The 27,882-nt window shown below is 41.1% G+C and overlaps 1 protein-coding gene across 11 annotated transcripts in view; it reads left to right on the top strand.

Moving 5' to 3' along the window:
• TTLL5 (tubulin tyrosine ligase like 5) overlaps positions 1-27,882 on the top strand; it is a 302,536-nt gene that overhangs the window by 240,871 nt on the left and 33,783 nt on the right. For all 11 annotated transcript variants that reach the window (XM_068542242.1, XM_068542226.1, XM_068542235.1 and 8 more), the window contains one exon: positions 3,555-3,637. In XM_068542242.1, the coding sequence (XP_068398343.1) occupies positions 3,555-3,637 (83 nt within the window). The remainder of the gene's footprint in view (positions 1-3,554; positions 3,638-27,882) is intronic.

The following is a 27,882-nucleotide window of genomic DNA, read 5'->3' as shown; positions in this document are numbered from 1 at the left end:
GCAACAGACCCAACACAGCCAAAAATAAATAAATAAATGTATTTATTTTTAAAAAAAAGGAAAAAAGAAACAACCAAGGGGACATATACATACCTTTCTATGTAAATATTTCCTAAAACACAGGTACTCTCAGGAAAGCAGCAAAGAATCATTGCAAAAGCAGATCAGCAAGTGCAAATTAACATACAGGCTCTAGACAAGCGGTGTTTTAAAAGTTCTCATTTCGGAGTGGTTTGTCCAGAAGTTGGAACGTATTTTCCCAAGGAAATGATGTTATCACAGCAAAAGCATATTTACCCATGATGTGCCTAAAGTTGTAATAACATAAACCCAAACTATTTTGTATACCAGTGTCTCTATGGAAAAATTTACTCTGAGTTTCCCCTTGGATGTCTGTGGACACATTTCTCCTCCACTGGGGAGAAGGGGACCTCGTGCGAGAAACAGTAGGACCGTTCGAAATGTTCAAAGTCGGAATCAGCAATGGCTCCTGAGGCCTGTGGTGGGAGTTGCTGGAGGGAGGAGGATGGAAGAGTGAGTGGAACTGGGTGCAAAGGGGACACAGGGGCAGGAGATCTTGGGTGAGGAACAGGAGGAAGCCTATAAAGGTGAAGGGTGGGAGAGGAATTCCAGAGAGGAGAGGAGAAAGAAGTCACTAGCTCTAAACCCCCAGGGACACTGCTCATGCCTCTGGAAGCTTTCTGTTCCCTGCTTGTATTTCTTCTACTGCCTCCAAAATTTCGCCTGCCTGCTTCCCTTTTTACTGCTAACACTAGGGCTTCCTCCATGACGCTGAGATCAGCCCCGTAAGTTTTCTTGACTTAGCTGCTCCTAACACAAGTGAATGGGCCTTTGGGTTTTTTAACTTTTGTAAAGGAAAGAGCCCATCCTACGCCCTCCAGAACTTTTCCTTTTTCACTTGGACCTGGAAGCACAAATATCAGCCTACAGATGCTTTGGATGGTTTTTTTGGGTCCATAAGGGGCTTAAATAAATTGCATAAGCATTCCAGGTGTAGCTCTCCGAGGCTGAGGCTTGGGAAAAGGGAAAAAGCCCTCTGCTCCTTTCTCTCCTTTTTGCCTCTGTGGTTCCCCTGTCCTCAAAGCAAAAGTGGAAAGGAGTAGGCAGTGCCCAGATCGAGGCTCGCTAGAGACGAAGGGCTGTAAGACAGTGTGATCCTTGCATCGCTGCTGGGGTGTGTTCTCATGTGGCACATCTCCATCAGGGGTGTAGGGACCACCTGGGCACCTAAGCCTCTACCAGCCTCTCCCAGCGCTTCCCATCCCACCTTCCTCTACTCACCAGTCAGTGTTTCCCTGACTTCTCTGGTGATATGAATCACCTGGGCACCTGGGGAGCTTAAAAAAAGCCTGAGTTCTCAAGGCCTGTCCCAGACCACTGAATGAGAATCTCCAAGCGAAGGGCCTGGAAAGCTGTGTGATTAACAAGCGACCCCAGGTGATTCCCGTCAAAGATGTTAGGCAAACACTGCCTAACACCCGACACGTGCACACCTTGCTGGTCTTTAAAGGTTCCTACGACATTCTAAGCCCCTTTCTGCCTCAGAATCATTATATAGACATTTCTTCTCCGTGAAAAGCTCTTTCCTGTTCCCTGCTCTTGGCTAATGCCTACTTCTCCTGACTTCATGACGTGCCTGAAGCACAATTTCCTCAGAAAGGCCATCCTTGACCACTCTCCTCACCGTGTACACAACTAATGGTTTTTATTTAGTTAGTTAGTTTAAATTTCATTTATTTTAAATTTTTCATTTATTTATTTATTTATTTATGGCTGCGCGGGGGCTTTCTCTAGTTGTGGCGAGCGGGGGCTACTCTTCGTTGCGATGCATGGGCTTCTCATTGCGGTGGCTTCTCTTGTTGCGGAGCATGGGCTCTAGGCACACGGGCTTCAGTAGTTGTGGCACACGGGCTTCAGTAGTTGTGGCACACGGGCTCAGTAGTTGTGGCATGGGAGCTCTAGAGTGCAGGCTCAGTAGTTGTGGTACACAGGCTGTTGCTCTGCGGCATGTGGGATCTTCCTGGACCAGGGTTCGAACCCGCCCCTGCGTTGGCAGGTGGATTCTTAACCACTGCACCACCAGGGAAGCCCTATTTATTTATTTTTTGAAGAGGTTTTTTCTTTTGGCCATGCAGCGTGACTTGGGGGATCTCAGTTCCCTGACCAGATCCTGGGCCACGGTGGTAAAAGCCTGAATCCTAACCGCTAGGCCACCAGGGAACTCCCTTTCTCCTCACCATCTAAATCAGGTTCCCTGTTTCATTCTCTCATAACACCTTGTGCTTTTTCTCCGTAGCATTTATCACACAGTTTGTATCTTATGGATTTGCCAAATGCCTACCTCCTCACTAGCACCAAGCACAGGAATGCTTAATAAGTATGTTTTGCTTGAGTGAGTAAATGGAAAAATAGTGTTGGGCGAAGGTACTAAAGGTTGGGTTGGATGCTGCTCAACAAATAAAGAACTGAGTATGAGAACTTGAATCTCCCAGGTAAAATTGTTACATGTCAGCTAAAGTCAAGGTAGATGGGCCCAACAAATAAGTGTATTAATGGGGCAGTGGGTGAGATTACTTCAAAAAAATATTTATTAAGTACCTAGTATGTGCAAAATGCAATATTAGGAGCTATGGATACAACAGTGAATGAGACTGAAGCAGCCTCTGCCTTCATGGAGCGCACATTCTAGCAAGGATGACAGCTGTTAAGCAACCAGTTACACGGTCCTATAATTTTGGTAAATGCAATGAAAGAATGACAAAGCTATAAGAGCCTGTAACAGGGAGACCTGGCATGGTCTGTAGGGCATCAGGCCAGTCATAGAGCTTCTAAGACAAGTGGCTGGGGAACCTGTGCCCAAAGAATCTAATATACTCTGTCCTATCTCTTGTCAAACGTGGCACGAGGGGAGGTGCCTCTGTATATGGCTTCTCAACCTCGGCACAGTTGACATCTTGGACCAGAATATTCTTTGTTTTGGGGCACTTTCTAGTGCACCGTAGGAAAGGCTTAGCACCATTCCTGGCCTCTACCCACTGGATGCCATAGGCCCCACAGTTGTGACAACCACAGCTATCTCAACATCACCAAGTGTCCCCTGTGGGAGGGTGGGGGAAGGGAGCAAAATCTGCCCCCCTCCCCCCCCCAGTTGAGAATCACTGCTCTACGTGAAACTTTTTTTTTTTAATGTCTTTACTTATGATTTATCCAAGTCAATACCAGGAACTTAATTTATTCATTCAATAAGTATTTGTTGAATGCTTAGGCACTGGGGACACAGTAGTGATCAAAGCCCGTGCTTTCTTGAAGCTGTGTTCCAGTGGGGAGAGATGGACAATAAATTTTAAAATATGTAACATTTCAGAAGTAGGGGATAGGTTGGTCGTAGAAGTTCTTTCTGATAAGACGACATTTGACTTGGAAGAAGAAAGGGGATGAGTGGCAACACCAAAAGCAAGAGGCAGAGCCATTGCAGGGCTGTAGTTGACCTCACCTTTCTGTCTGCAGGTCTAACCAAGCTGCTTGTGTTTCAGGGGCTCCTCCACAGAAGGGCAGCTGGACGGACTCCAGAGCAGCCTTAACTCTGCAGCCTTTGTGCCCGTCACCAGCTCCACAGGTCAGTTCCGGGTGGGACAGCGGGCAGGGTCTGGGCCAGCAAGTTCTCTCCCGCCTCTGAAGAGAGCTCCAGCTCAGAGAACGAAGCTTGCGGGCCTCTGGAGCACTGGCAAGTGGGCATTTTGTTAGTGTCTTCTTCCAAATGACAGCGACATTTTAGGATGAACTGGTTTTCCAGAACTAGTTTGGGGTAGGCGAAATTTCCCCGTCTGGTAGAATGTTATCAGATTTGCAGCAGTTAGTAAAAAGCCTGTATTTGACTGGTGTTGTACTGTTTCTGTGGTATTTCCACATGTAGTATCTCACACTAAATCCTCACCACAACCCTGTGAGGTATACCTTTGCCACCTCCACGTGAGGAAACAGAAGCTCAGAAAGTCAGGGGGCCTGTGGGAGACAATCCATGCATGCAGAGCTGGAGCTGTGGTCTGATCTGCGTCCCGTCATGCTAATGTCACAGCCTGTTGCCAGGTAGTTGCTGAGAGCCTCAAGCCTCTCAACACAGAAGTCAGGCAGCATTGGTCCAGGGATAGTTTTCTGTGAGTAATAATTCGTAAAAATACACTCATAGGTAATCAGAAGATTGAAAGCAAATCCACTTGGATTCAACTCAACAAGTTGAGTTGAATCTCAACTTGAAGATTTGTTGAAACTCAACAAGTTCATTTTTGAGCACCTCCTGTGGAGAAAGTAACATGCTGGGCACTGGGGTGCGTAAAGGGTGAACTAGACAGTCCCTGCTGTCAGGGAACCTAGAGGCTCGGGGAGAGGGAGGTCAGCGGGAGCCTGCTGTGTGGGGTGGGGAGGGATATCTGGCACTGGGGATGCAGAGAATAGACAGCCTTGGCTGAGCATTGCTGTGTGTCAGGCACACTTCTGAATGCTTTACATTTGTTCACAAAACATGCATATAACATAGGAGCTGTAGTCCTCGTTTTACGGCTGAAGAAATAAAGGCACAGACAGATTATGAAACGTTATCTCAAATCTCACAGCTAGTGAATGGTGGAGCAGTATTTGAACCCAAGGGCCAACCTGGCCCCGGCTCTTTAGGGATTGGGGAGGACTTCCTAGAGGAAGAAGTATCTAAGCTGGGGTTTGACTGTAGACGGGTCAGCCGGGAGAGGGGAGGTGCGGGGTGGAAGGAGTTCCAGGAAGAGGGAACAATGTGGGCAAAGGCCAGTTGAGGGAAGGGGGCGGGTGGTGAAAAGGTGCTATGTTCGGGGAGCCCTCGTGCTGAGGACTGGGGCCTGAGCCGGGAGTGGCAAGAGAATAGGCTGTAGAGGTAGCAGGGCCAGCCTATGAGCCGGGGAGGGAGCTTGTTCTTGAGAGCAGTAGGGAGCCATCGAGGAGCTTAAGGGCAGGGTGCAAGGGTGTGTGTGTGTGTGTGTGTGTGTGTGTGTGAGACTTAATACACCTTAAAATGATTACAAGATCGCTAAGGAGCCTGGTTAGTTTGACTGTATTATGGGGATAATTCCATAGACCTCATAGGCTTACTGTGAGGTTTAAAGGAAGCAGTATACAGAGAAAGGCTCTATAACTGCTCCCAAGTCAGGTAATAATATGAAAAGAGTATAAAGATTTTGTTTTCCACTTAAACTCTTCGAACCTGAATTCAAGAAATATTTGATGGGTATATAAACCCCCCTTTCCCCCAAAAAAGAATTACTAGAACATGGTAGTTTTTTGTTTTTTTTCAAATTTTATTTATTTATTTATTTATTTATGGCTGTGTTGGGTCTTCGTTTCTGCGCGAGGGCTTTCTCTAGTTGTGGCAAGCGGGGGCCACTCTTCATCGCGGTGCGCGGGCCTCTCACTATCGCGGCCTCTCTTGTTGCGGAGCACAGGCTCCAGACGCGCAGGCTCAGTAGTTGTGGCTCACGGGCCCAGTTGCTCCGCGGCATGTGGGATCTTCCCAGACCAGGGCTCGAACCCGTGTCCCCTGCATTGGCAGGCAGATTCTCAACCACTGCGCCACCAGGGAAGCCCCTGGTAGTTATTTTTAAGGAAGTTAAATTTCCACCTTGGAACTCTTATGGCCTGAGAAGTGAGTGGCTAAGAGAACCATGGACTAGTTGGAAGGGTTTCCATGAGATACAGCTTTTAGAGCCTCTGTAGCTCTTCAAATTGGCTGAGGCTGGAGAGGTTTACAAAGCTCAGGAGATCCAGGAAACCTGCGTATTTCATTTGTGTGTCTAATTGATACATTAAGTATGGAATTGAACTCTTTGCATGCACTCTGGGTGAGGAAGTTGGAAATTTGAGGGACAGGTGGGTCATACTTTCAGCATCTTGATCATGAATTAGTGTTTACCGACTGTTGACGGTACTTAGAAGTTTTTGTAACAGTTGTACTGAATTTGGTATCAGTATAAAACCACAGAGCAAGGAGAAGTTGTACTTCTCCTTGGCTTCTAATATCTATCTTTTCTCCCTGCTTCTACCTTAAGATAAGTGCATTCTTCTTCTCACCTTGTTGAGGTAGCCTGCTGTTTACTGCTGTTGTCTCCAAATGACTCTGGGCCTCTGAAGTCCTTTGAATTTGTTCCTCTTCTGTGACTTTCCTGGTGTTCCTGATCCTTAAAGAAATGCTGATGAACATGATGTAGCAAGGTTCAGGCATTTCCCATACTTCCCAATAAATGTTTTACCTTAGCAACATAATAATAACTAACCCTGTTAGAGTTATTTATAGAGCTAGTAAATAACTACCTGGCACTTCAGTGTTTTACCTACAAATTATCTGTTTTTCTTTATTACACATAGATTTAAAGGTGTTATTCTAGGGGTTTAGAAGCATGTTCTTTAACAGGGAGAAGGTTAGGTTGCTATTAAAAACATTTTTCTTTAAACCCAGAAGAAGGAAGAACAACCCCTATAATAAGTCAAAACGTTTACACGTCTCTCTGAGAGCTGGGAAGTTTTGCGTGTATAGGAATCACTAAACTGACTATGAAAGGTATTTAGCCCCTGTCTGGTCCAGTTAACTCAGTTATTGAGTCCGTGAATATAGCAAAAGTCTGCTTCCTGACCCCTTGACCCTTCCTTAAGTCTAGCCCAACCAGGCCTTCAAGCTGTGTGACCTTGTTCGTCAGGCAGTCTGAATGAGATAGTGGTTCATCCCAGGGCGCTGTTGAAAAGCAAGTCAGTCCTTTCCCGCTGATGGTGGCCTAGTGGCATTCTTGTTACTATGAACATTAAATGAGGTAGTGAATGTGAAAGCTCTTAGCAGAGTGCCTGGAATGCTCCATGAGTGTTAACTTTCCTTGACTTCCCTACCTCAGGCTATATATTCTGTGTTTGCTATAGAAGGGGAAGGTGTAGAGTCAGCAAATTTGGAAATTTGAGAAGGAAGCTGGAGTGAGGGCCTTTGGCTCAAAGCCAAAGCCATCGGCCTTCCTTCTTTATAACCATGGTGTTCTTCTTGAGGTCTGAAGTGGTGATGGTGAACTAAAATAGCAGAGAGCAACAGATTAGATAACTGACATTTCTCTCGTGCTGATTTGATGGTGTAAACTACCATTGTTGTAGGGCCTGAAGCCATACCAGCTGCCCTCATCCCAGCCGCTTAGCTTACGCCTAAGCTTTTCCTGTCCTGGAGCCCAGCCTCTATATGCACTGCGCCCAACTTTTTTTTTTTTTTTTTTTTTTTTTTAAGCTCTTGTAGATCTATAGTTGGAGGAAGGGACCATACCACCTTTTGAACACCAATGCTGGATTTCATTTACAAGGAGTGAGAAGCAGTGTCCCCCGTTAAGCATTTATCATTTCGGACCCTGGTAAAATTCAGGGTAGCTTTATGCTCTTTGCATGGGGACAAGGCAGCAGCACATCAGTGTGCCTCTGCCTGCCCACTTCGTTGTCTCTAAGTGAGACAACAAGAGAAAGGAACTTATTTTAATATAAAGTAAACCCAGTGGAGCCCAAACCCTAAGGATCTAGAAATCACTTTGACTTTCAAATGAAATTATTTGCCTGGCAGCTCTCAGCAGAGTGACCTATTTTCACTATCAGATTCTTGTTCTTTTCACATGCATTGTATAGTTGTTGGAGATCCCGGGTGGGTTTGGAGTATAATAAATTAATAATAAAAATAAACTCTTGAGATGCTTGCCCTAGTGTCTTATACCCTTTATTGCTCCCAAAACGTTCTTCTCTCCCCAGAGTCAAAGGGACAAGAATTTGGGTCTACTACCCACTCTTATGCTGTTAGAAAGCAAGAGAGAGAGGATGGATTTGATGTTTGGCAGGAAATGGCACGCCAGCATCGGGGAGAATGATGATCCCCTAAAGTCTAATTTTAGATTTGACCTCTTGTCCTTTCAGCCAAGATTAAATAAAGTGTTAAGTGGGGATTTTTTTTACATTTTTCAGGATCTTTGGACGCTCCCCAAGTTATTTTCGCCAGATCCAAACCCTTGCCCACACAATCTGGAGCCCTTGCTACAGTTATAGGACAGAGAAAATCAAAGTCGGTGAAGTCAGGGCCAATTTAAGGTAACAGTAAGAAATAAGAGCATTTTTTAAATTATAACTTGCTGACTTTACGCCACAGCAAGAGACTTAATAGCTGTCAAGAGAAGTGATAGTTTCTCAAAATGACTAGGAAATTGGCATTTTATAAAACCAAAGCTCAGAAGGACTCTCGAAATCTGTGGGTCAAACTACTGCTAGCTTGTTTCTATGTTGACCTACCAGTAGGTGGCACTGTGGCAGTAAGAAATTTCCTTACTATTATGGAGGCATTTGATGAAAAGTATGGGGACATTCAGGCCAATCAGAGAAAGAAACTAAAGCCAAAATTGTGTTATTCACAGGTAAAATGTAACAGACTATACTGAAAAGCATGATATTTGAAGATCAATTACAATAGCATCTAAAGAGAATGAATATTTTTTATTAAAGATATTTATTAGGAAAGAAGGCTTTTAGACTACCGTTGGATAGTTTGTGAACTGGACTTTCAGCTAATGGGAGACAGGCAGGGAACACATTTTTTTAAATTTTTTTGTGAGATTGATTAAGCTTCTTTCTGAGTTACTTAATATAAGCATATACTATAATTGGCAGCAAAATGAACTATAAACCCCGTCCTACCACTCATCCAAAAAAAAGCTCCTACATTAAAGAAATGGCCTGACTTGATCATGTGAGGCTGTACCCACACTTCACCAGTGCTACCCCCAGTGTTCTGTTCCCAGCTATCGCCTTCAAAACTTTCCAGAAAATTCAATGAAACTGCAAAGTTTTGATGATCTCTTTCCTCTTTGCTCTACCCTACACACTAAAGCATTAACGGCACACCTGCTATGAGCTTAATACTCTTCTTACCTCTAGGGGAATATTTATAAACTTATTTGAGAAGCATTATTCATCAAACTACCCCAGGAGAGCAAAGGAGGGAGGAAAATTATTTACCCACCACAGGATTCATTTACATTGGATCAGAAAGCTTCAAATATCTTTCCCCAGCCCATCTAAACTCTTTCCAAAAAGGAATGAGAAGAGAGAAGGGAACACCAAATCCATGACTTGGTCATCTACCAAAATGTACCAGAGAAACTGAAAACAACCAGAGTTCCATTGGTAATACTTAGCCAATGGTCCTTCAATCCTGATACTAAGCAGCCTATCCAGTGATGTGTTCATCACTAATAACATATATTATAGAAAGCTAAAGCAAGAAGATCAATATTTCCTTCAGGAGACTGGCAGCCAGAAGAATGAATATGACATCAAGCTCCAAACCAAACCAGCAGCCTGCCAAGAAGTACTAATGTCCATCCGTTTCCAGGACTGTGAGACTTGGACTTGCCTCAGTTGTAATATCACTTTCCTTGAACCTATTTCACTAGTATCCCTTACAATCCACCCAGGACATTACATGGCAAAATAGGATCATCAGCAAAGAAGCCTTGGGAAAGAGCCCATCTCTCAACACTTAAATCTGTGTTGCGAACACAGCCCCACTGAGCCTGAGCTGTACATAAAGATGGGGGATGCTGTATTGAGGTGGTGAGACCACATGCCAAATGTGTGTGAACCCAGAGACAGTGGGTGCAGCATACTGCTGGGACACTCCAGGGGCAGGCCTGGCAGATGGCAGGTGGCAGTGGGCTGCCTCTCCTTGAGCAGGGGAGTTAGGTAGTTTACAAAGTCAAGAGGCAGAACCCGAGTCCACAGCCCATCACCCAGATGCATGCCTTATTTTTGTTGAAATGCAGTGTAGACAGAATCACTGCTTGGGCAGAGATCCCTTCATCCCATCCACAGTCATGAATGAATGTCATCACCAGCTGTGACAGTCCTAGAACCTCTTCATATATGGGTTTAGAGAGGCAGTCGGGTTAAATTCAAGGATTTGACATGTGTTTGCATAGCATGTTATATATAAGACTGACAAAACATCACTTGTTCTTATCAAAGAATGAGAGAGAGGTGCTGAAGGATGTTGGGGACTCGAGACTATTTAAGGCCCCCAATATGCTGCCCCAGGCAAGTGTCATATTTAAATATATGCATCATTCTGTGTCTTCTTGGATTCTTTATTGTCAATTTGACATCCATTCATCACAGAGTCAATTATATTAACTATATTTTCTGTATTCTTGATGCTTTGGCATTTGGGGACCTTACAGGCTGCCCCTGCCAGGCGAGCTAATTCCTAAAGATAGTAACAACTTGCCCACAAACATGCCTTTCACACACAAACCAGCCAATCCCACATTTGTATCCCCGAGCACCTCCTTATCTAACTCTCACATGGCAAGTCAAAATTTCCCTTGCCCTAAATCACTCCAGGGCCAGGAGCCAGGCAACTAGAGACCACCCCTATAGCCCAAAGCCCGCCAGAATTATTTAAACTAGCCAGTCTTAAGCTGTTTACCCTGCCCTGCCTAGCCTTTCCCAAGGAAACCCCAAATAAGGCTCTGGCCTAGACTTTCCCCTCACTCCTGTCTTCTGTCTCCTGAGCACGCTGGTGTTTGCCCCTGTGACCCTGCGTGGCGTGCAGTGACCCCCTCTCTGGGACCTGCAAGTAAAATCAACTTCTTCCTGCCAGGCCTCGTTCTTAACATCCTCCTTGGCCGTGCGGACCTTAGCACACCATACCCGACATGTACGTTCTTAGAACAGACATCAGCAGGAAGAATAACTTTGATTTGTAGTACAAGGAACCAGGAAAAAATCTGAATCAATTAGGTTTGTATCACCCAGTTCTAAGCAACCGGTCACCGTACTTACTTCATTATAGGCTGTATTGCACAAGTGATGTTTTAACAGTATGTGTTTTGCTAGTCTCAGTCTGGCTGCAGCCACACAAGAAGGATGTGGATCCCTCTACATGGCAGGATCGCCTGGCTGCCAGCCATTGAAATTTCATGCTTTCCTGTCCTGAGGCCTCTTTCATTTCATTTAGTAACTCTTTCTACCTTCAGCAACAAAACTCAAACATAGCTGAACAACCTGGTTGGAAATGGGGGAGGAAACAGCCTGGATTTCAGTTTGTGGGGGGAAAAGGTGGGTACTTCTAAGAACCCACCCAAAGGGGGTTCATTTGCCTTAAAGAAAACCAGGGAACTCTATTTCTGAAACAGATTAAGAAACGGGCTACTGAGATAACATCTGAAAATTGATATTGTCTCTTGCTGAGCTGGCAAAGCCCCAAGAGAGGAGTGATGATTCTTCAATTGTTAACAATTACTACTTTGTTACAAAGAGACAAGGGAAGTGCATTGGCTCCTTTCTCAACTTACATTTACGTTACAGAAGCACACATGCCTGCTGGAAAAAATGCCTGGCACCGTGCATTGTTAGAGTTGTACCTACCGCTGCATCCTGTAGCAGATTTGTGCTGTCCTGTGTAATATGCATTCACGTTGAGTGGAAAAAGATCCTGTTTATTCTTGTAGTCCTGAGTTGGGCAAGTAACCAGTATAACGTTGCCTTACTCTGGGAGTCTTTATACTTATCACTACAAGTTATCAATCTATACTCTGTGGTTATTCATCCCATGAACCCACACATCGTGCTTCTAGCTTCAATGAGATGCTTGTTATAGGGACATACCTTTGCTTTACCATCCTTTTATCCGTAGGACATAATTGCCCCTAAAAGTTCTAAAGAAAGAAAACAGCATGCTAAGCCATGCCTGTCTTTGGAAAAAGCAAGTTTTGCCCATGGAAATATTTACAGCTCTGCTTGCCCGATCTGTAGAATTTGAACTGGGTCGCAAAGAGTGTAGGAAGGTAATGCAGGGCGTGGAGAAAGGTGACTTGCAGTATAGTGCCCTGTCAGCATGATTGGCATTGGTATTTATTCTGTATTCTTTCGAGTTATGATTGTAAGGCAGAAGACTCAGATTCTCTTAAGTCTCCAGGATGAAGAGCATCACTAGTGAAGCAGCAGTCCCCTATAGTTCTCTGTTCTTGCCTTTTGGACACGCAAGTATGTCCATTTAGGGCTTCTGTGAGTATCAAGGAGCCCTCTTCTCTTGAAACCTAAACCCAGGATGACTAGTTATGTGATACCAGAGAGGAGCAGCTTGAATGTGTGGAATGTCCCTTTAGCTACATCAATAAAACATAGCACGTATCCCCAGGATAAAATGGGGATATACCTGGGAAAGCCAACCTGGTTGTAAGAGGGTGTGAAGAGAAAAGTCAGCTGGTTAGAAGTTGCTGTTTTAGTGTTACTTGTTTGTTGGTTGGTTTTTGTTATCAGGTAGACGAATCACTCTTTTTTTTATATCAGCTGGACTGAAAAGTGACTTTGAGGTTTTTCCCCCCTGCCATTCACTTCTAATTTGCTTCCCAGGGAAATTAAGACATGTGACAAGTCCAAAATGAAGACATTTTTGCAAGTTGACAAGCTATTTTTTAATTTCTTCATGGCTGAGCTGCAAATTTTATTAGATAATGATTTGTTTATAGTTACTCATCAGCCATTGTGATGTGCAATTTTTAGAAATGTGACTTCTCTCAGGCCTTCTATTTTATATTTACTCCTCCCTTCTACTGTTCTCCAGTGTAAGTCACCATCATGCATGGTACATATTCTTACCCTCCTCTTTTTATGCAGAGGATTTGGGTTGTCTACAATAGCCTTTTGATTGTTGAGACGAGAGATACCCTCAGTTTACCTCTGTTACAGAATGTTACATAAGCACAGGGAAGAAACGGTCTCAAGAGCCAGACCTCATGAAAACCTGCAACATTACCTGGGACAGTTAGCAGCTATAGTGGCTAAACAACGAGTCTGTTAGTCCATCCTATGACCAGTTCCTCGGCAACTGGCTTCCGTTGTTCCCAGGTTAACAGCTCTGCCATACTCATGGCTCGACCTCTCTCTGTGAGATTCTTTCTCTCCCCACTTTCTGCATTCAGCTTTAAAAGACAGAATCAAAATATTTTCCATTCATTCATCCAGCACAGTGTCACTGGTGTGCAGAACGAAAGGTAGGCGGCTGCTGCCTTCCAGATGCCAGGCTGCTTGTACTGTTAGCACGATTATGTGATGAAAAGCTGCCAACGTATGCATTTCTGGCAGTTTTCTTCAGGTGAGACTTGTATCTAGGCAGGTACAGCATAGACTTTTCATCTCTAGCAGAGTCTTAAAATATAAAACCATGTGCAATAAAATAATAAAATATAAAGGGAAAATCAAGGCCGAAAAAAGATATTTCAAAATTTTCAAATATAAGACCAAAGAAAATTACTATAATTGAGGTTAAATTTGGCTCTGAATCTCCTAACAACCAGGACAAAAAGGGAAGTGTGATAAATAAAAGTATATAGTTCTCATTATAAAGAAGGGAGAAATACCCTGGGGGGAAATTAAGCTTTTTCCTAGCTCTTACTCCAAAAGAAGTATTTTCATACTTTAGGTAGAGGACACTGAATGAAGTAATAGTGCCCTCAGCAACCTAACGTAACAGAAGTAGGTCGTCTTTCTTGGCATGACCAACATGAAGGCAAAATATTTCAGTGCAAATCAATGAAGATGGTTTTGTGAAGGACAAAACTAACATAACCTTAGTTTCTTTGTGGTCCAGCATAAGCCAAGGGTAAGATAATTGGTTATTTAGAGGACTGGATGGATTTCATGCGCCTTAGACAACCCGAAAATACAATTTCTCTCAATTGATTGCATAGTAAGAGCTCGTTGTGCTCTTAGGCAAAAGCCCGGACACCTAGTCTTCTACTTTACTGGTTGAAGATGCATCTATATGCTTTGGAAAGCAGGTGACACAGGTAACATCTTGTGAAAACTGTGGAAGCTAAGCGATATTCTCACCCCATCGTACGGCGTATTTCTTCTCTGTGCCTTTATTTGTATGTAGAGTTTCCTGTGCCTGCACACCATTGCCTCCTCTTGCCCATTAGCATGCCCAGTCTGATAGAGACACTTTCTGACTGTGCTCCAGTGAAATTCTGATTACCTCTACTGTGACACTTACAACACTCTAGTATCCTTAGGGATTACTTGACTGTTTCCCCCATTAGACTGTAATTCCCTGGAAGGCAAGGGTCAGCTGTGATTTGACTCTGAAACCGCAAGGCTTAGCATAGTGCCCAGCCCATAGTAGGGACTTAAGAAATTCAGGTCGAATAGATGAATGAGTGGATTTTCATATTTCTGTCTTTGTGTATTCTTTGGCAATATCTGGAATACCTATCCACATATGCAAATGCTTCTTATCCTTTAAGGATCCAGTTAAGTTTTGTCCCCTCCAATAATCCTTACTCACATAATCCCATGTATCTTGCCATTTTTTGAATCCCTAGAGCACTTACATTTTATATCACAACGTTCAGCGCTTCGCTGTATTTTGTCATCTTTTATCACTACTTACTTCTAGGGTGAACTAACTGTCTCTTCAGTGTGACCAGAAACTCCTTGAGGGCAGGATTACGTTCTGTAAATTTCTTAAATTCCTAGCAACATCTAAAGTACTTCATTACTTTGTAATACCCGCCCTTAAGAAAAGAATACATAACACACATAAAATTTTTCTGGAAAATAGTTTATTCCCTCTATTCTTCTGGCTTCAAGTAAAATGCTTAACCTCAGAAGATGAAATCTTTCAATGAAAATTTCACAAATAATGCATTTTATTATTAAATAATCTTCAAAATTAGAATCACACCTACCTTATAAATTACCTAGTATTTCTAACCTATTTCTGGCAACATTTTAAAACTACTTCCTATAAAATAAAGAATGACTGGTCATTCATTACCCTTCAGATAACAACCTCATACACATTCATAACCTTGCTATATTCTGTTACAGTGAAGAATTTAGGATAAAGATGTTCTATTTTAGACCACATCCAAGGATCTCATTATAAGGGAACAAAGTTAAAATGAGGTTTAGTTTTTGAAAAACATTATCCTTCAGCTTTTTTTTCCTCTATACCAACTAATTGGAGCACTTTAACTTTATCACACAGATTAGGTTTTGCTTTTCAAAACTGCACTGTCTTTTTTATTCTCTCCCGAACTCTCCATGAATTCTTCAGGCTCCTCTTAAATTGTACAGTACCCGAAACTGGACACTGTACCCTAATATTAGAGATCTGCATAGTATTGATTATAGTTTAAAATTTATCATTATGGTTCTGGAGTCATACGTTACACTTTTTATTTGTTTGTACTATGTTCTCGAAAACAAAACTAAAGTTCTCTCAACCCTTATTACCTTTCACCTTCCTTCCTTCCTCTTCCTTCAAGTTCAGTGCCATATGGTAGTATCACTGTCATCATCAGTAACAATACCTAACTTTTGTAAGGATTCCAGTGTAAACTAGAAAGAGCATAACTCTGAAGTTAGAGTGACCTGTCTGGGCTCCACCACTTCCCAGTTGGCAACCATGGGCTAATCACATAACCTCTTTGAGTGTCAGTTTTCTCATCTGTACAATAAGCATAAAAACATCAATCTTGCAGGACTGATGTAAAGATTATAGATTGCCTCAACCACAAAAACCAATCAACCTGATTTAAAAATGGGCAAAGGACTGGAATAGACATTTCTCCAAAGATATACAAATAGCCAATAAGCAAGCACATGGAAAGATGCTCAACATCACTAATCATAAAAGAAATACAAATCAAAATCATAATGAGATACCACCTTATACTCATTAGGGTGGCTACTATTTTTTAAAAAAGCAGAAAATAACTAGTTTTGGCAAGGATATGGAGAACTGGAACTCTTGTGTGTACCGTTGGTGAGAGGGTAAAATGGTACAGCCTCTTATGGTGGTTCCTAAAAAAAATTTAAAACGGAATTACCATGCAATTCAGCGATTTTACTTCTGTGTATGTACTCAAAAGAACTGAAAGCAAGGTCTTGAACAGATATTTGTACGCCCATACTCATAGCAGCAGCATTCACAGTAGCTGAAAGGTAGAAACAACCCAAATATCCATCAATAGATAAATGGATAAACAAAATGTGGTTATACACATACAATGGAATATTATTCAACCTTAAGAAAGAAAGAATTTCTAACACATGCTGCAACATGGATGAACCTTGAGGACATTATGCTGAGTTAAATAAGCCAGTCGCAAAATGACAAATACTGTATCATTTCCACTTATGTGTGGGACCTGGAGTAGTCAAATACATAGAGACAGAAAGTAGAATGATGGTTGCCAGCAGCTGGAGGGAGGATAGAATGGAAGTTATTTTTTAATGGGTACCGAGTTTCAGGTTTTCTTCATATTATTTATTTATTTATTTATTTAGGCTGCGCTGGGTCTTTGTTGCTGCGCGCGGGCTTTCTCTAGTTGCAGTGAGCGGGGGCTGCTCTTCATTGGGGTGTGCATGCTTCTCATTGTGGTGGCTTCTCTTGTTGCGGAGCACGGGCTCGAGGCACACAGGCTTCAGTAGTTGTGGTGCACGGGCTCTAGAGTGCAGGCTCAGCAGTTGTGGCGCATGGGCTTAGTTGCTCCGTGACATGTGGGATCTTCGCAGACCAGGGCTCGAACCCATGTCCCCTGCATTGGCAGGCGGATTCTTAACCACTGCGCCACCAGGGAAGTCCAGAGTTTCAGTTTTTTAAGATGAAAAGAGTTCTGGAGGTAGATGGTGGTGATGATTGCACAAACGTGACTGTACTTAATGCCACCAAACTGTTCCCTTAAAAATATTTAAGATGATAAATTTTCCCCCTCCCCTCACCTCTGACAACCACCAATCTGTTCTCTGTATCTGTGAACTTGGTTTTTTGTTTTTGTTGGTTTTTTTTTTTTCAGATTTCATGTATACGTGAGATCATACAAGTATTTGTTTTTCTCTGTCTGATTTATTTCACTTAGCTTAATGCCCTCAAGGTCCATCCATGTTGTCACAAATGGCAAGATTTTGTTCTTTTTTATGGCTGAGTAATATTTTGTTGTGTGTATCTACCACATTTTCTTTATCCATTCATCCACCAATAGACATTTTGGTTGTTTTCATATCTTAGCTATTGTAAATAATGTTGCAGTGAACATGGGTTGAATATATCTTGTCCAGTTACTGTTCACATTTTCTTCAGATAAATACCCAGAAGTGGAATTGCTGGATTATATGGTAGTTCTATTTTTGATTTTTTTGAGGAACCTCCGTACTGTTTTCCACAGTAACTGTGCCAATTTACATTCCCATCAGCAGTGTACAAGAGTTCCCTTTTCTCCACATCCTCGCCAACACTTGTTATTCTTGTCATTTTGGTATTAGCCATTCTCACAGGTATGAGGTGATATCTCATAGTGGTTTTGATTTGCATTTCCCTGGTGATTAGTGATGTTGAGCACCTTTTCATATACCTGTTGTCCATTTGTATGTCTCCTTTGGAAAAGTGTCTATTCAGAGTCTCTGCCCGTTTTTAAATTGGATTGTTTGGTTTTATAGTTATTGAGTAATATGAGTTTTTTTATGTTTTGGATATTAATCCCTCATCAGATATATGATTTGTAAATATTTTCTCCCACTCCATAGGTTGCCTTCATTTTGTTGATTTGCTGTGCAGAAGCTTTTTAGTTTGATGTAGTCTCGTTTATTTTTCCTTTTGTTGCCTTTGCTTTTGGTGTCTAATCCAAAAAATCATCACCAAGACTGATGTCAAGGAGCTTACTTCCTATGTTTTCTTCTAGGAGTTTTACAGTTTCAAGTCTAATGTTCAAGTCTGTAGTCCATTTTGAATTAATTCCTGTGTATGGCATAAGATAGTTGGTCCAGCATCATTCTTTTGCATGTGGCTGTCCAGTTTTCTTAACACCATTTATTGAAGAGATTATCCTTTCCCCATTGTATATTCTTGGCTCCTTTGTCCTAAATTAATTGGTCATATATGCATAGGTTCATTTCTGGGCTTTCTGTTCTGTTCCATTGATCTATGTGTCTGTTTTTATGCCAGAACCATACTGTTTTGACTACTGTAGCTGTGTAGTATAGTTTCAAATCAGATGGCATGATGCTTAGTTCTTTCTCAAGATTGCTCTGGCTCTTCAGGGTCTTCTGCAGCTCCATACAAGTTTTAGGATTGTTTGTTCTGTTTCTGTGAAAAATGCCATTGGAATTGTGATAGGGATTGCATTGAATCTGTAGATTGCTTTGGGTAGTATGGACATTTTAACAATATTAATTCGTCTAATCCATGAGCACAGAATATCTCTCCATTTATTTATGTCTTCTTCAATTTCTTTCATCAACATGTTATAGTTTTCATTGTACAGGTCTTTCACCTTTTTGGTTAAATTTATTCCTAGGTATTTCATTCTTTTTGATGCAGTTGTAAATGGGATTGTTTTCTTAACTTCTCTTTCTGATAGTTCATTGTTAGTGTATAGAAATTCAACTGACTTTTGTATGTTGATTTTGTATCCTTAAACTTTACTGGATTCATTTATTAGTTCTAATAGTTTTTGGTGGAGTCTTTAGGGTTCTCTGTATACAATATGCCATCTGCAAATTGTGATGGTTTTATTCTTGCTTTTTGATTTGGATGTCTTTTGTTTCTTTTTCTTGTCTAACTGCTCTGGCTAGACCAGTACTATGTCAAATAAAAGTGGGCATCCTTGTCTTTTTCCTGATCTTAGAGGAAAAGCTATCAGCTTTTCACTGTTGAGCATGGTGTTAACTGTGGACTTGTCATATATAGCCTTTATTATGTTGAGGTATGTTCCCTCCATACCCACTTTGTTGAGGGTTTTTATCATAAATGGATGCTAGTTTTGCCAAATGCTTTTTCTGCATCAATTGCAATGATCATATAATTTTTATCCTTCATTTTTTTAATGTGGTGTATCACGTTGATCTGTGGATGTGAAACCGTCCTTGCACTCCTTCAGTAAATTCCACTTGATCATGGTGTATGATCCTTTTTATATATTGTTGGATTCAGTTTGCTAATGTTTTGTTGAGGAGGATTTTTGCATCTCTGTTCATCAGGCCTGTAATTTTTGTTTTCTATGGCATCCTTGTCTGGTTTTGGTATCAGGGTAATGCTGGCCTCATAAAATGAGTTTGGAAGTGTTCCTTCCTCTTCTATTTTTTGGAAGAGTTTGAGAAGGATTGGTATTAATTCTTCTTTAAGTGTTCGGTAGAATTCACCAGTGAAGCCGCCTGGTCCTGGACTTTTGTTTGTCGAGAGGTTTTTGATTATTGATTCAACCTCATTTTATGTTACGTGTATTTTACCACACACTAAAAAACTATAGATTCTGTATGTAATGCACCTAGTACAGTGTTTGGCACATGATAGGTACTCAATAAACGGTAGTTCTACTGTGGTGTCACCATTCAACACACATGGCTTCATTAGTTCCCATTATAATCCTTGAGGTCATATTGTTGTTAAATATTATTTAAAAAGTTAGGTGCCCTAGAAAGCAAACTCTAAGATGTAGATTAGCGTGCAGGAAGTTTATTAAGGAGTCCTCTTGGGATCAGCACCTTTAGAAGGAAAGGGAATGGAAGGAAACGGGATTGGACAATGGGAGAAGTTGCGCTGTGATGCAGTGACAAAGAACACCGAAGTTGGCCCCACAGGACACTATAAAACTGAAATGGCCTTTCAGGTCTGTGACTTGTGGTGAGGGGGCTGGGATACAGCTTTTATACTTACTCTGTGTTTATCTGTCCTTGGATATGGGCTGCCTGGGAAGAGGGACATGCCCTTGGGTAATGGGGCAGTTTCCGCAGAGAGCTGAGGGCAGCAGTGGAGGTGGGGAATGTCTTTCATTCCTGAAGGGAGGAGAGAAGGGAATGTGCATTACTACAACAAAAATTTAGAACTCAGACTCAGGTTTCAGTGCCTCCTACTCCATTCAGGCTCATTTCCAGTCCTCTGTATTCATGAGTAAAATTTCCATGTTATCATTCACATCGTTAAAGAAATGATTAGGGAACTTTCAACTGGCTACAGCAATGCTTTTCAAACCATTGGCGGTTAAGAACTAGTTATTTTCCTTTCTAGTCCTTCATGGACTGATACTTTAATAAAATACACAAAAAATAAGTTACTGGATCAATTAAATAAGAAGACATCTCACAGACAAGCTCAAATTATTATTAGATTCAACAGACATAAAATTGCTGTGACAATTTGCTATAAAGGTTTTAACTGCCTACTTTGAATCTCTAAACTTGTCTCATTTAGTCTAATAACAAAGAGTTCTCAAAACTGGTACCAATCTGGGACTCCACTCTAAATAATCCTGAGTTACAGGATTCTTATAAAACATTGTTGGTGTTCTAAATTGACATTGGCGATATATTGGATTAAATAAATGTTATTCTTCAATCTAGAGATCTGATCTTTGCTGTTCTTGGGGGATCCATAGTTCTCTTAAAGCCTGGCCTGAATCTAGGACTACTTACACCATCAGCATCACAGCTTCCAGGTATAAGTAGTCCTAAGGGCATTACTTACTCAAGGATCTAATGGATGAAAGGAACAAAGACCATTTTCTTGTTTGACAAAATAAGAGTCATCAGTCCTATTCCCAGGACTAGGAAAAGTGACTCATCTCTTGGAATGCTCTTGGGACATATGATGTAGGGGTAGGGAGATAAGAGAACAGGGAAAGGAGAGCTGACAGAGTATATCCTTCAGTAAAGAAGTACTGGTAAAACAAAGGGGTCATGATACATTCGAAGAGTTTATAAAGCTTTCTTATCTAATTTGGGGAGTATGACCTAAGAGCTGTGGCCCATGGTTGTAGCTTCGTTGATCTATGAATCCCCTGAAATTGTATACAGAACATCAGGTGTGCTGCATCTGTGTCTTTTTGGAGAGGATTCTCAGAGTGACCCCAAAACTCATAATCATTGACTTACCTTCCTAGTTTGAAACGTGGGTTATATTTCCCTACTTGCAAGGATTCAAGCTCAAGTTACCAGACACTCTCACTTGGATCTACTGTACTGGTTTCTTAATGCATCAACCCTTACCATCTCTCTTCTAGCTCCGTTCCATTCTCACGTCACTGTGGAATGAGCATTTCAAAATGCAAACTGTTTCTGACAAATACATACACACACCACCTGAAGCCCTTCAGAAAAGCTTACCATTGTTTTTAGGATCAAGATAAAACTAGATAAAAGGTCTTACATGGCCTGCCTACCTTCCATTCTTACCCCACACCACCCTTCCTCCATACTTTCTCCACAGTAACCATCCTGGCCTTCTCTGAACTCCCTACAGTTCCTCAGTCCACAGAGCCTTTGCAGATGGCTGCTCTACCTGGAATGTTGTTCCCCTACTCTCAAGTGCATTTCCTTTCTCTGGCCTCTCTGATGAGGGCATGTCCCCCTTTTACAGAGACCCGTGTAGCTCTCCTTTGTAGCATTTGTTACAGTTCCTTGTGCTTTTCCATTAGTGTATGTCTCTCTCACTGGACTCTGAGTTCCATGGGGACAGAGACTGTTTGTGTTATTCACCTTCATGTGCCCAGGGTTGAGCAGAGAACCTGTAGAGTAGGCCTGCCATAGGTGTTTATGACTGAATGAGTTAGCAATTTTGTCCTCACTTAACAGAGAAAATTACGGTGTAGAGACTAGGAAACAGCCCAAGTTCACATAACTGACAGATGGTGAAGCTGAGTTTTAAACCTAGATTTGACTTCCAAGCCCTTGCTCTTAACCACTGTAATCACAACAGCAGTTAAAAAACAGTAATCATTTTATTGAGCACTTGTTATATGCCAGGGACTATGCTAAGCATTGTGTGTTTATCACATTATATCTTCTTCAGCCCTGTAAAAGTATGTGGCTTTGTTATCTCTGTTCTGCATATGAGGAGACTAAGGCTGAGAGAAGTAATGTGTCCAAGTCACACAGTCAGCAGTGGAGCTGAAATTCAAACCAAGGCAGCTTTATTCTAGAACCTGCTGAACTGCCTCATCATATCAAAACTCTAGGCCCCTCTAGGTGATTTCATTTTCCCAACTTCCTTTCCTAATGCAGCCAAGTGGCTGGTGACCAGGCCCTGTGGCCTGGACCTCCCTGAAGTGCCTGGTGGTTATCTGCAGTTGCTCAGCAGGGGATTTCTGGCAGTGTGGGGACATCTGTGGGTGAGGCTGGCTTGCCTTTAATCCAGCCATTTAACTTTCCCTCATTTGGATGGAGCCAGACCTCGGAAGGGGGAGGATAAGGATCAACGTGGACCTTCTGCCTCCACTCCCAAGGATGGGGTAGAGGGAGCAAGGGGTGGTGATAATCTTTCCCATGCCTCCAGAAACGCCTCTGAAGGGACAGCATTACTGATTGGCAAGGAGCCTGGGACCTCCACAGCAGAGGGTGGAGCTGAAGGTGGGAGGTGGAAGGGTTGGGGAGGAAGGAGGGGTGGCTTGGGAATCACCCCTGGATTAGTTAGGAGAGCATTCCCTGCAGGTAACAGAAACTCAGAATATCAGTGGCTTATATAAGTGGCTTTCTTACATGTCAAGAAGTTCATTGGGATTGACATGTATACACTGATGTGTATAGAATTGATGACTGATTAAAAAAAAAAAAAAAGTTCAGAGACAGGAAATCCAGGGGTACTGCAGCTCCTCAGGGACATAATGGAGGAACCAGACTCCTGTCTTTGGCTTGACTAACTCTAAAGCATTGGCTTTTTCTTTTTCTCTTTTTTTTTTTTTTTTTTTGTCATAAGGTGGTTCCTATTCCTACTGGCATTGTTTCCATGTTCCAGGGAAGAAAAGGGTGGGAAGTGGGCAAAAGACAGATGCCTATTAAATCTGTCCACTTGAAAAAAATGGCTTTCTTGGAAGCCTAGCAGTTCCAACTAATATGTCATTGACCAGCTCAGGATCCCATGCTCGTTTCTCCCTAGCAACAAAGGAGACTGGAGAGGTAGTCTCTTAACTGGACACATGACCTCCCCAAGCAATTGAGGTTCTCTTATTGAAGAAGAAGGAAGAATGGTGTTGAGAAACATCTACCAGTTTCTGTCATAACACGTTTTCTTTCCAGAGTCTCCTCCTCTACTGGATAGAAATCACCATCTTTCTACAGCCCCTCTCCACCAGCTTCTTGACTGCTGCAAATAGAAATGCCATTACTTGACCCTAGTTGCCCCAGACCTAGCTCTTACCCCATGGAGTTGGAAGGGGTGACTGTACCTGAAGGTTTCAGGAACACATAAGAGTCCCCATCTTCATGGAAGATGGAAGAAATGAGGCATAGAGAAAAAAAAAAAAGAATTCTATAAATATGTTTATTAAAATGATAAATTTCCTGTAAGTATAATATAAATTTATGATATACCACACCGTTTACATGAATCGTTTACTATTTGCTCCTGGTTATTCTGCAAAAGAATGACTGTGTATACTCAAATTATGCATATTAAGTTGCTATAAGTTTAATTTTATTACAGTACTAAATTCTATTCATGTATGTTGTCTTCCTAAGATTTTGCTCACAGTATAGCTGCTTTATCAACTGAGAGGGGTTGTTAATGACCCCTATTTCATTTAAAGAAAAGCTTATGTGCTTCAAGAGGGTATTACACTCATTAACATATATGCACCCAATCCTGGAGCACCTAAATATGTAAAGCAAATACTAACAGACATAAAGGGAGAAATTGACAATAATACAGTATTAGGGGACTTTAATCACCCCACTTATTATCAATGGATAGATCATCTAGACAGAAAATCAGTAAGACAATAGTGGTCTTAAATGACACAACAGACCAGTTGGACTTAATAAATATCTATGGGACATTATATCAAAAACAGCAGAATACACATCCTTTTCAAGTGCACATGAAACATGCTTCAGGATAGGTCACATGCTAGGCCACAAAGCAAGTCTCAGCAAATTTAAGAGGATAGAAATTATCTCAATCATTTTTTCTGACCACAGTGGTATGAAACAAGAAATCAGTTGCAGAAAAGAAATGGGAAAAGAACAAACATGTAGAGACTAAACAACATGCTACTAAAAAACCAATGGGTCAATGAAGAAATCAAAGAGGAAATCAGAAAATACCTCAAGACAAATGAAAATGGAAACACTACACTCCAGAATCTATGGTTGCAGCAAAAGCAGTTCTAAGAGGATGTTTATAGTGATACAGGCCTTCCTCAAGAAACAAGAAAAATCTCAAGTAAAGAACCTAATATACCACCTAAAGGAATTAGCAAAAGAAGAACAAACAAGGCCCAAAGTCAGCAGAAGTAAGGAAATAATAAAGATCAGAGAAGAAATAAGTAAAATAGAGACCAAAAAAAAAAAAAAAAATAGAAAACATCAGTGAAACCAAGAACTGTTTTTTTTTTTTTAAAGATAAACAAAATTGATAAACCTTTATCCAGGCTCACAAAGAAGAAAAGAGGATCCAAATAAACAAATTAAAGAATGAAAGAGGAGAAATAACTGATACCACAGAGATACAGAAAATCATAAGATAATTCTATGAACAGTTATATGCCAACAATTTGGACACCCTAGAAGAAATGGACAAGTTTCTAGAAAAAAAGAACCTGTCACGACTGAATCAAGAAGAAATAGACAATTTGAACAGACCAGTTACTAGTAGTGATATTGAATTTGTAATTTAAAAAAAACTCCCAGCAAACAGAAGTCCAGAACTGGACAGCTTTGCAGGAGAATTCTACAAAACACATAAAGAGCTAATACCCATTCTTCTCAAACTATTCCAAAAAATTGAGAAGGATGGAACACTCCCAGATTCATCCTACTAGGCCACCATTACCTTGATACCAAAACCAGGCAAAGACATTACCAAAAAAAGAAAATTATAGGTCAATATCTCTGATGAATATAGATGCAAAAATCCTCAGCAAAATATTAACAAATCAAATCCAACAATATATAAAAATGATCGTACAACATGATCAAGTTGGTTTGTTTCAGGGACATAAGGATGGTTCAACATTTGCAACTCAATCAATGTGATACAACTCTTTCCACTCCTATTCAACATGGTATCAGAAGTCCTGCTGAGAGGGCAGAGAGCAGAAGCAAGAAGAACTACAATCCTGCAGTCTGTGGAACAAAAATCACATTCACAGAAAGATAGACAAGATGAAAAGGCAGAGGGCTATGTACCAGATGAAGGAAGAAGATAAAACCCCAGAAAAACAACTAAATAAAATGGAGATAGGCAATCTTCCAGAAAAAGAATTCAGAATAATGATAGTGAAGATGATCCAGGACCTCGGAAAAAGAATGGAGGCAAAGATGGAGAAGATGCAAGAAATGTTTAACAAAGATCTAGAAGAATTAAAGAACAAACAGAGATGAACAATACAATAACTGAAATGAAAACTACACTAAAAGGAATCAATAGCAGAATAACTGAGGCAGAAGAACAGATAAGTGACCTGGAAGACAGAATGGTGGAATTCACTGCTGTGGAACAAAATAAAGAAGAAAGAATGAAAAGAAATGAAGACAGCCTAAGAGACCTCTGGGACAACATTAAATGCAACAACATTCGCATTATAGGGGTCCCAGAAGGAGAAGAGAGAGAGAAAGGACCTGAGAAAATATTTAAAGGATTATAGTCGAAAACTTCCCTAACATGGGAAAGGAAATAGCCACCCAAGTCCAGGAAGCACAGAGAGTCCCATACAGGATAAACCCAAGGAGAAACATGCCGAGAGGCATAGTAATCAAATTGGTAAAAATTAAAGACAAAGAAAAATTATTGAAAGCAGCAAGGGAAAAACGACAAATAACATACAAGGGAACTCCCATAAGGTTAACAGCAGATTTCTCAGCAGAAACTCTACAAGCAGAAGGGAGTGGCCTGATACACTTAAAGTGATGAAAAGGAAGAACCTACAACCAAGATTACTCTACCCAGCAAGGATCTCATTCAGATTCGACGGAGGAATCAAAAGCTTTACAGACAAGCAAAAGCTAAGAGAATTCAGCACCATCAAACCAGCTCTACAGCAAATGCTAAAGGAACTTCTCTAAGTGGGAAACACAAGAGAAGAAAAGGACCTACAAAAACAAACCCAAAACAGTTAAGAAAATGGTAATAAGAACATACATATCAATAATTACCTTAAACGTGAATGGATTAAATGCTCCAACCAAAAGACACAGGCTCGCTGAATGGATACGAAAACAAGACCCATATATATGCTGTCTACAGGAGACCCACTTCAGACTGAGGGACACATACAGACTGAAAGTGAGGGGATGGAAAAAGATATTCCATGCAAATGGAAATCAAAAGAAAGCTGGAGTAGCAATACTCATATCAGATAAAATAGACTTTAAAATAAAGAATGTTACAAGAGACAAGGAAGGACACTACACAATGATCAAGGGATCAATCCAAGAAGAAGATATAACAATTATAAATATATATGCACCCAACATAGGAGCACCTCAATACATAAGGCAACTGCTAACAGCTCTAAAAGAGGAAATCGACAGTAACACAGTAATACTGGGGGACTTTAACACCTCACTGACACCAATGGACAGATCATTCAAACAGAAGATTAATAAGGAAACACAAGCTTTAAATGACACAATGGACCAGATAGATTTAATTGATATCTATAGGACATTCCATCCAAAAACAGCAGATTACACTTTCTTCTCAAGTGCTCACGGAACATTCTCCAGGATAGATCACATCTTGGGTCACAAATCAAGCCTCAGTAAATTTAAGAAAATTGAAATCATATCAAGCATCTTTTCTGACTACAACGCTGTGAGATTAGAAATGAATTACAGGGAAGAAAATGTAAAAAACACAAACACATGGAGGCTAACCAGTACGTTACTAAATAACCAAGAGATCACTGAAGAACTCAAAGAGGAAATCAAAAAATACCTAGAGACAAATGACAATGAAAACACGACGATCCAAAACCTATGGGATGCAGCAAAAGCAGTTCTAAGAGGAACGTTTATAGCTATACAAGCCTACCTCAAGAAACAAGAAAAATCTCAAATAAACAATCTAACGTTACACCTAAAGGAACTAGAGAAAGAAGAACAAACAAAACCCAAAGTTAGCGGAAGGAAAGAAATCATAAAGATCAGAGCAGAAATAAATGAAATAGAAACAATAGCAAAGATCAATAAAAGTAAAAGCTGGTTCTTTGAGAAAATGAACAAAATTGATAAACCATTAGCCAGACTCATCAAGAAAAAGAGGGAGAGGACTCAAATCAATAAAATTACAAATGAAAAAGGAGAAGTTACAACAGACACCGCAGAAATACAAAGCATCCTAAGAGGCTACTACAAGCAACTCTATGACAAAAAAATTGACAACCTGGAAGAAATGGACAAATTCTTAGAAAGGTGTAACCTTCCAAGACTGAACCAGGAAGAAACAGAAAATATGAACAGACCAATCACAAGTAATGAAATTGAAACTGTGATTAAAAATCTTCCAACAAACAAAAGTCCAGAACCAGATGGCTTCACAGGTGAATTCTGTCAAACATTCAGAGAAGAGATGACACCCATCCTTCTCAAGCTCTTCCAAAAAATTGCAGAGGGAGGAAAACTCCCAAACTCATTCTATGAGACCACCATCACCCTGATACCAAAACCAGACAGAGATACTACAAAAAAAGAAAATTGCAGACCAATATCACTGATGAATATAGATGCAAAAATCCTCAACAAAATATGAGCAAACAGAATCCAACAACACATTAAAAGGATCATTAAAAGGACCATGATCAAGTGGGATTTATTCCAGGGATGCAAGGATTCTTCAATATACGCAAA

This window comes from Eschrichtius robustus, chromosome 1, assembly GCF_028021215.1.
Source record: "Eschrichtius robustus isolate mEscRob2 chromosome 1, mEscRob2.pri, whole genome shotgun sequence".
In the NCBI taxonomy this organism is placed as follows: Eukaryota; Metazoa; Chordata; class Mammalia; order Artiodactyla; family Eschrichtiidae; genus Eschrichtius; species Eschrichtius robustus.
This window is presented reverse-complemented; position numbering and strand designations above follow the sequence as displayed.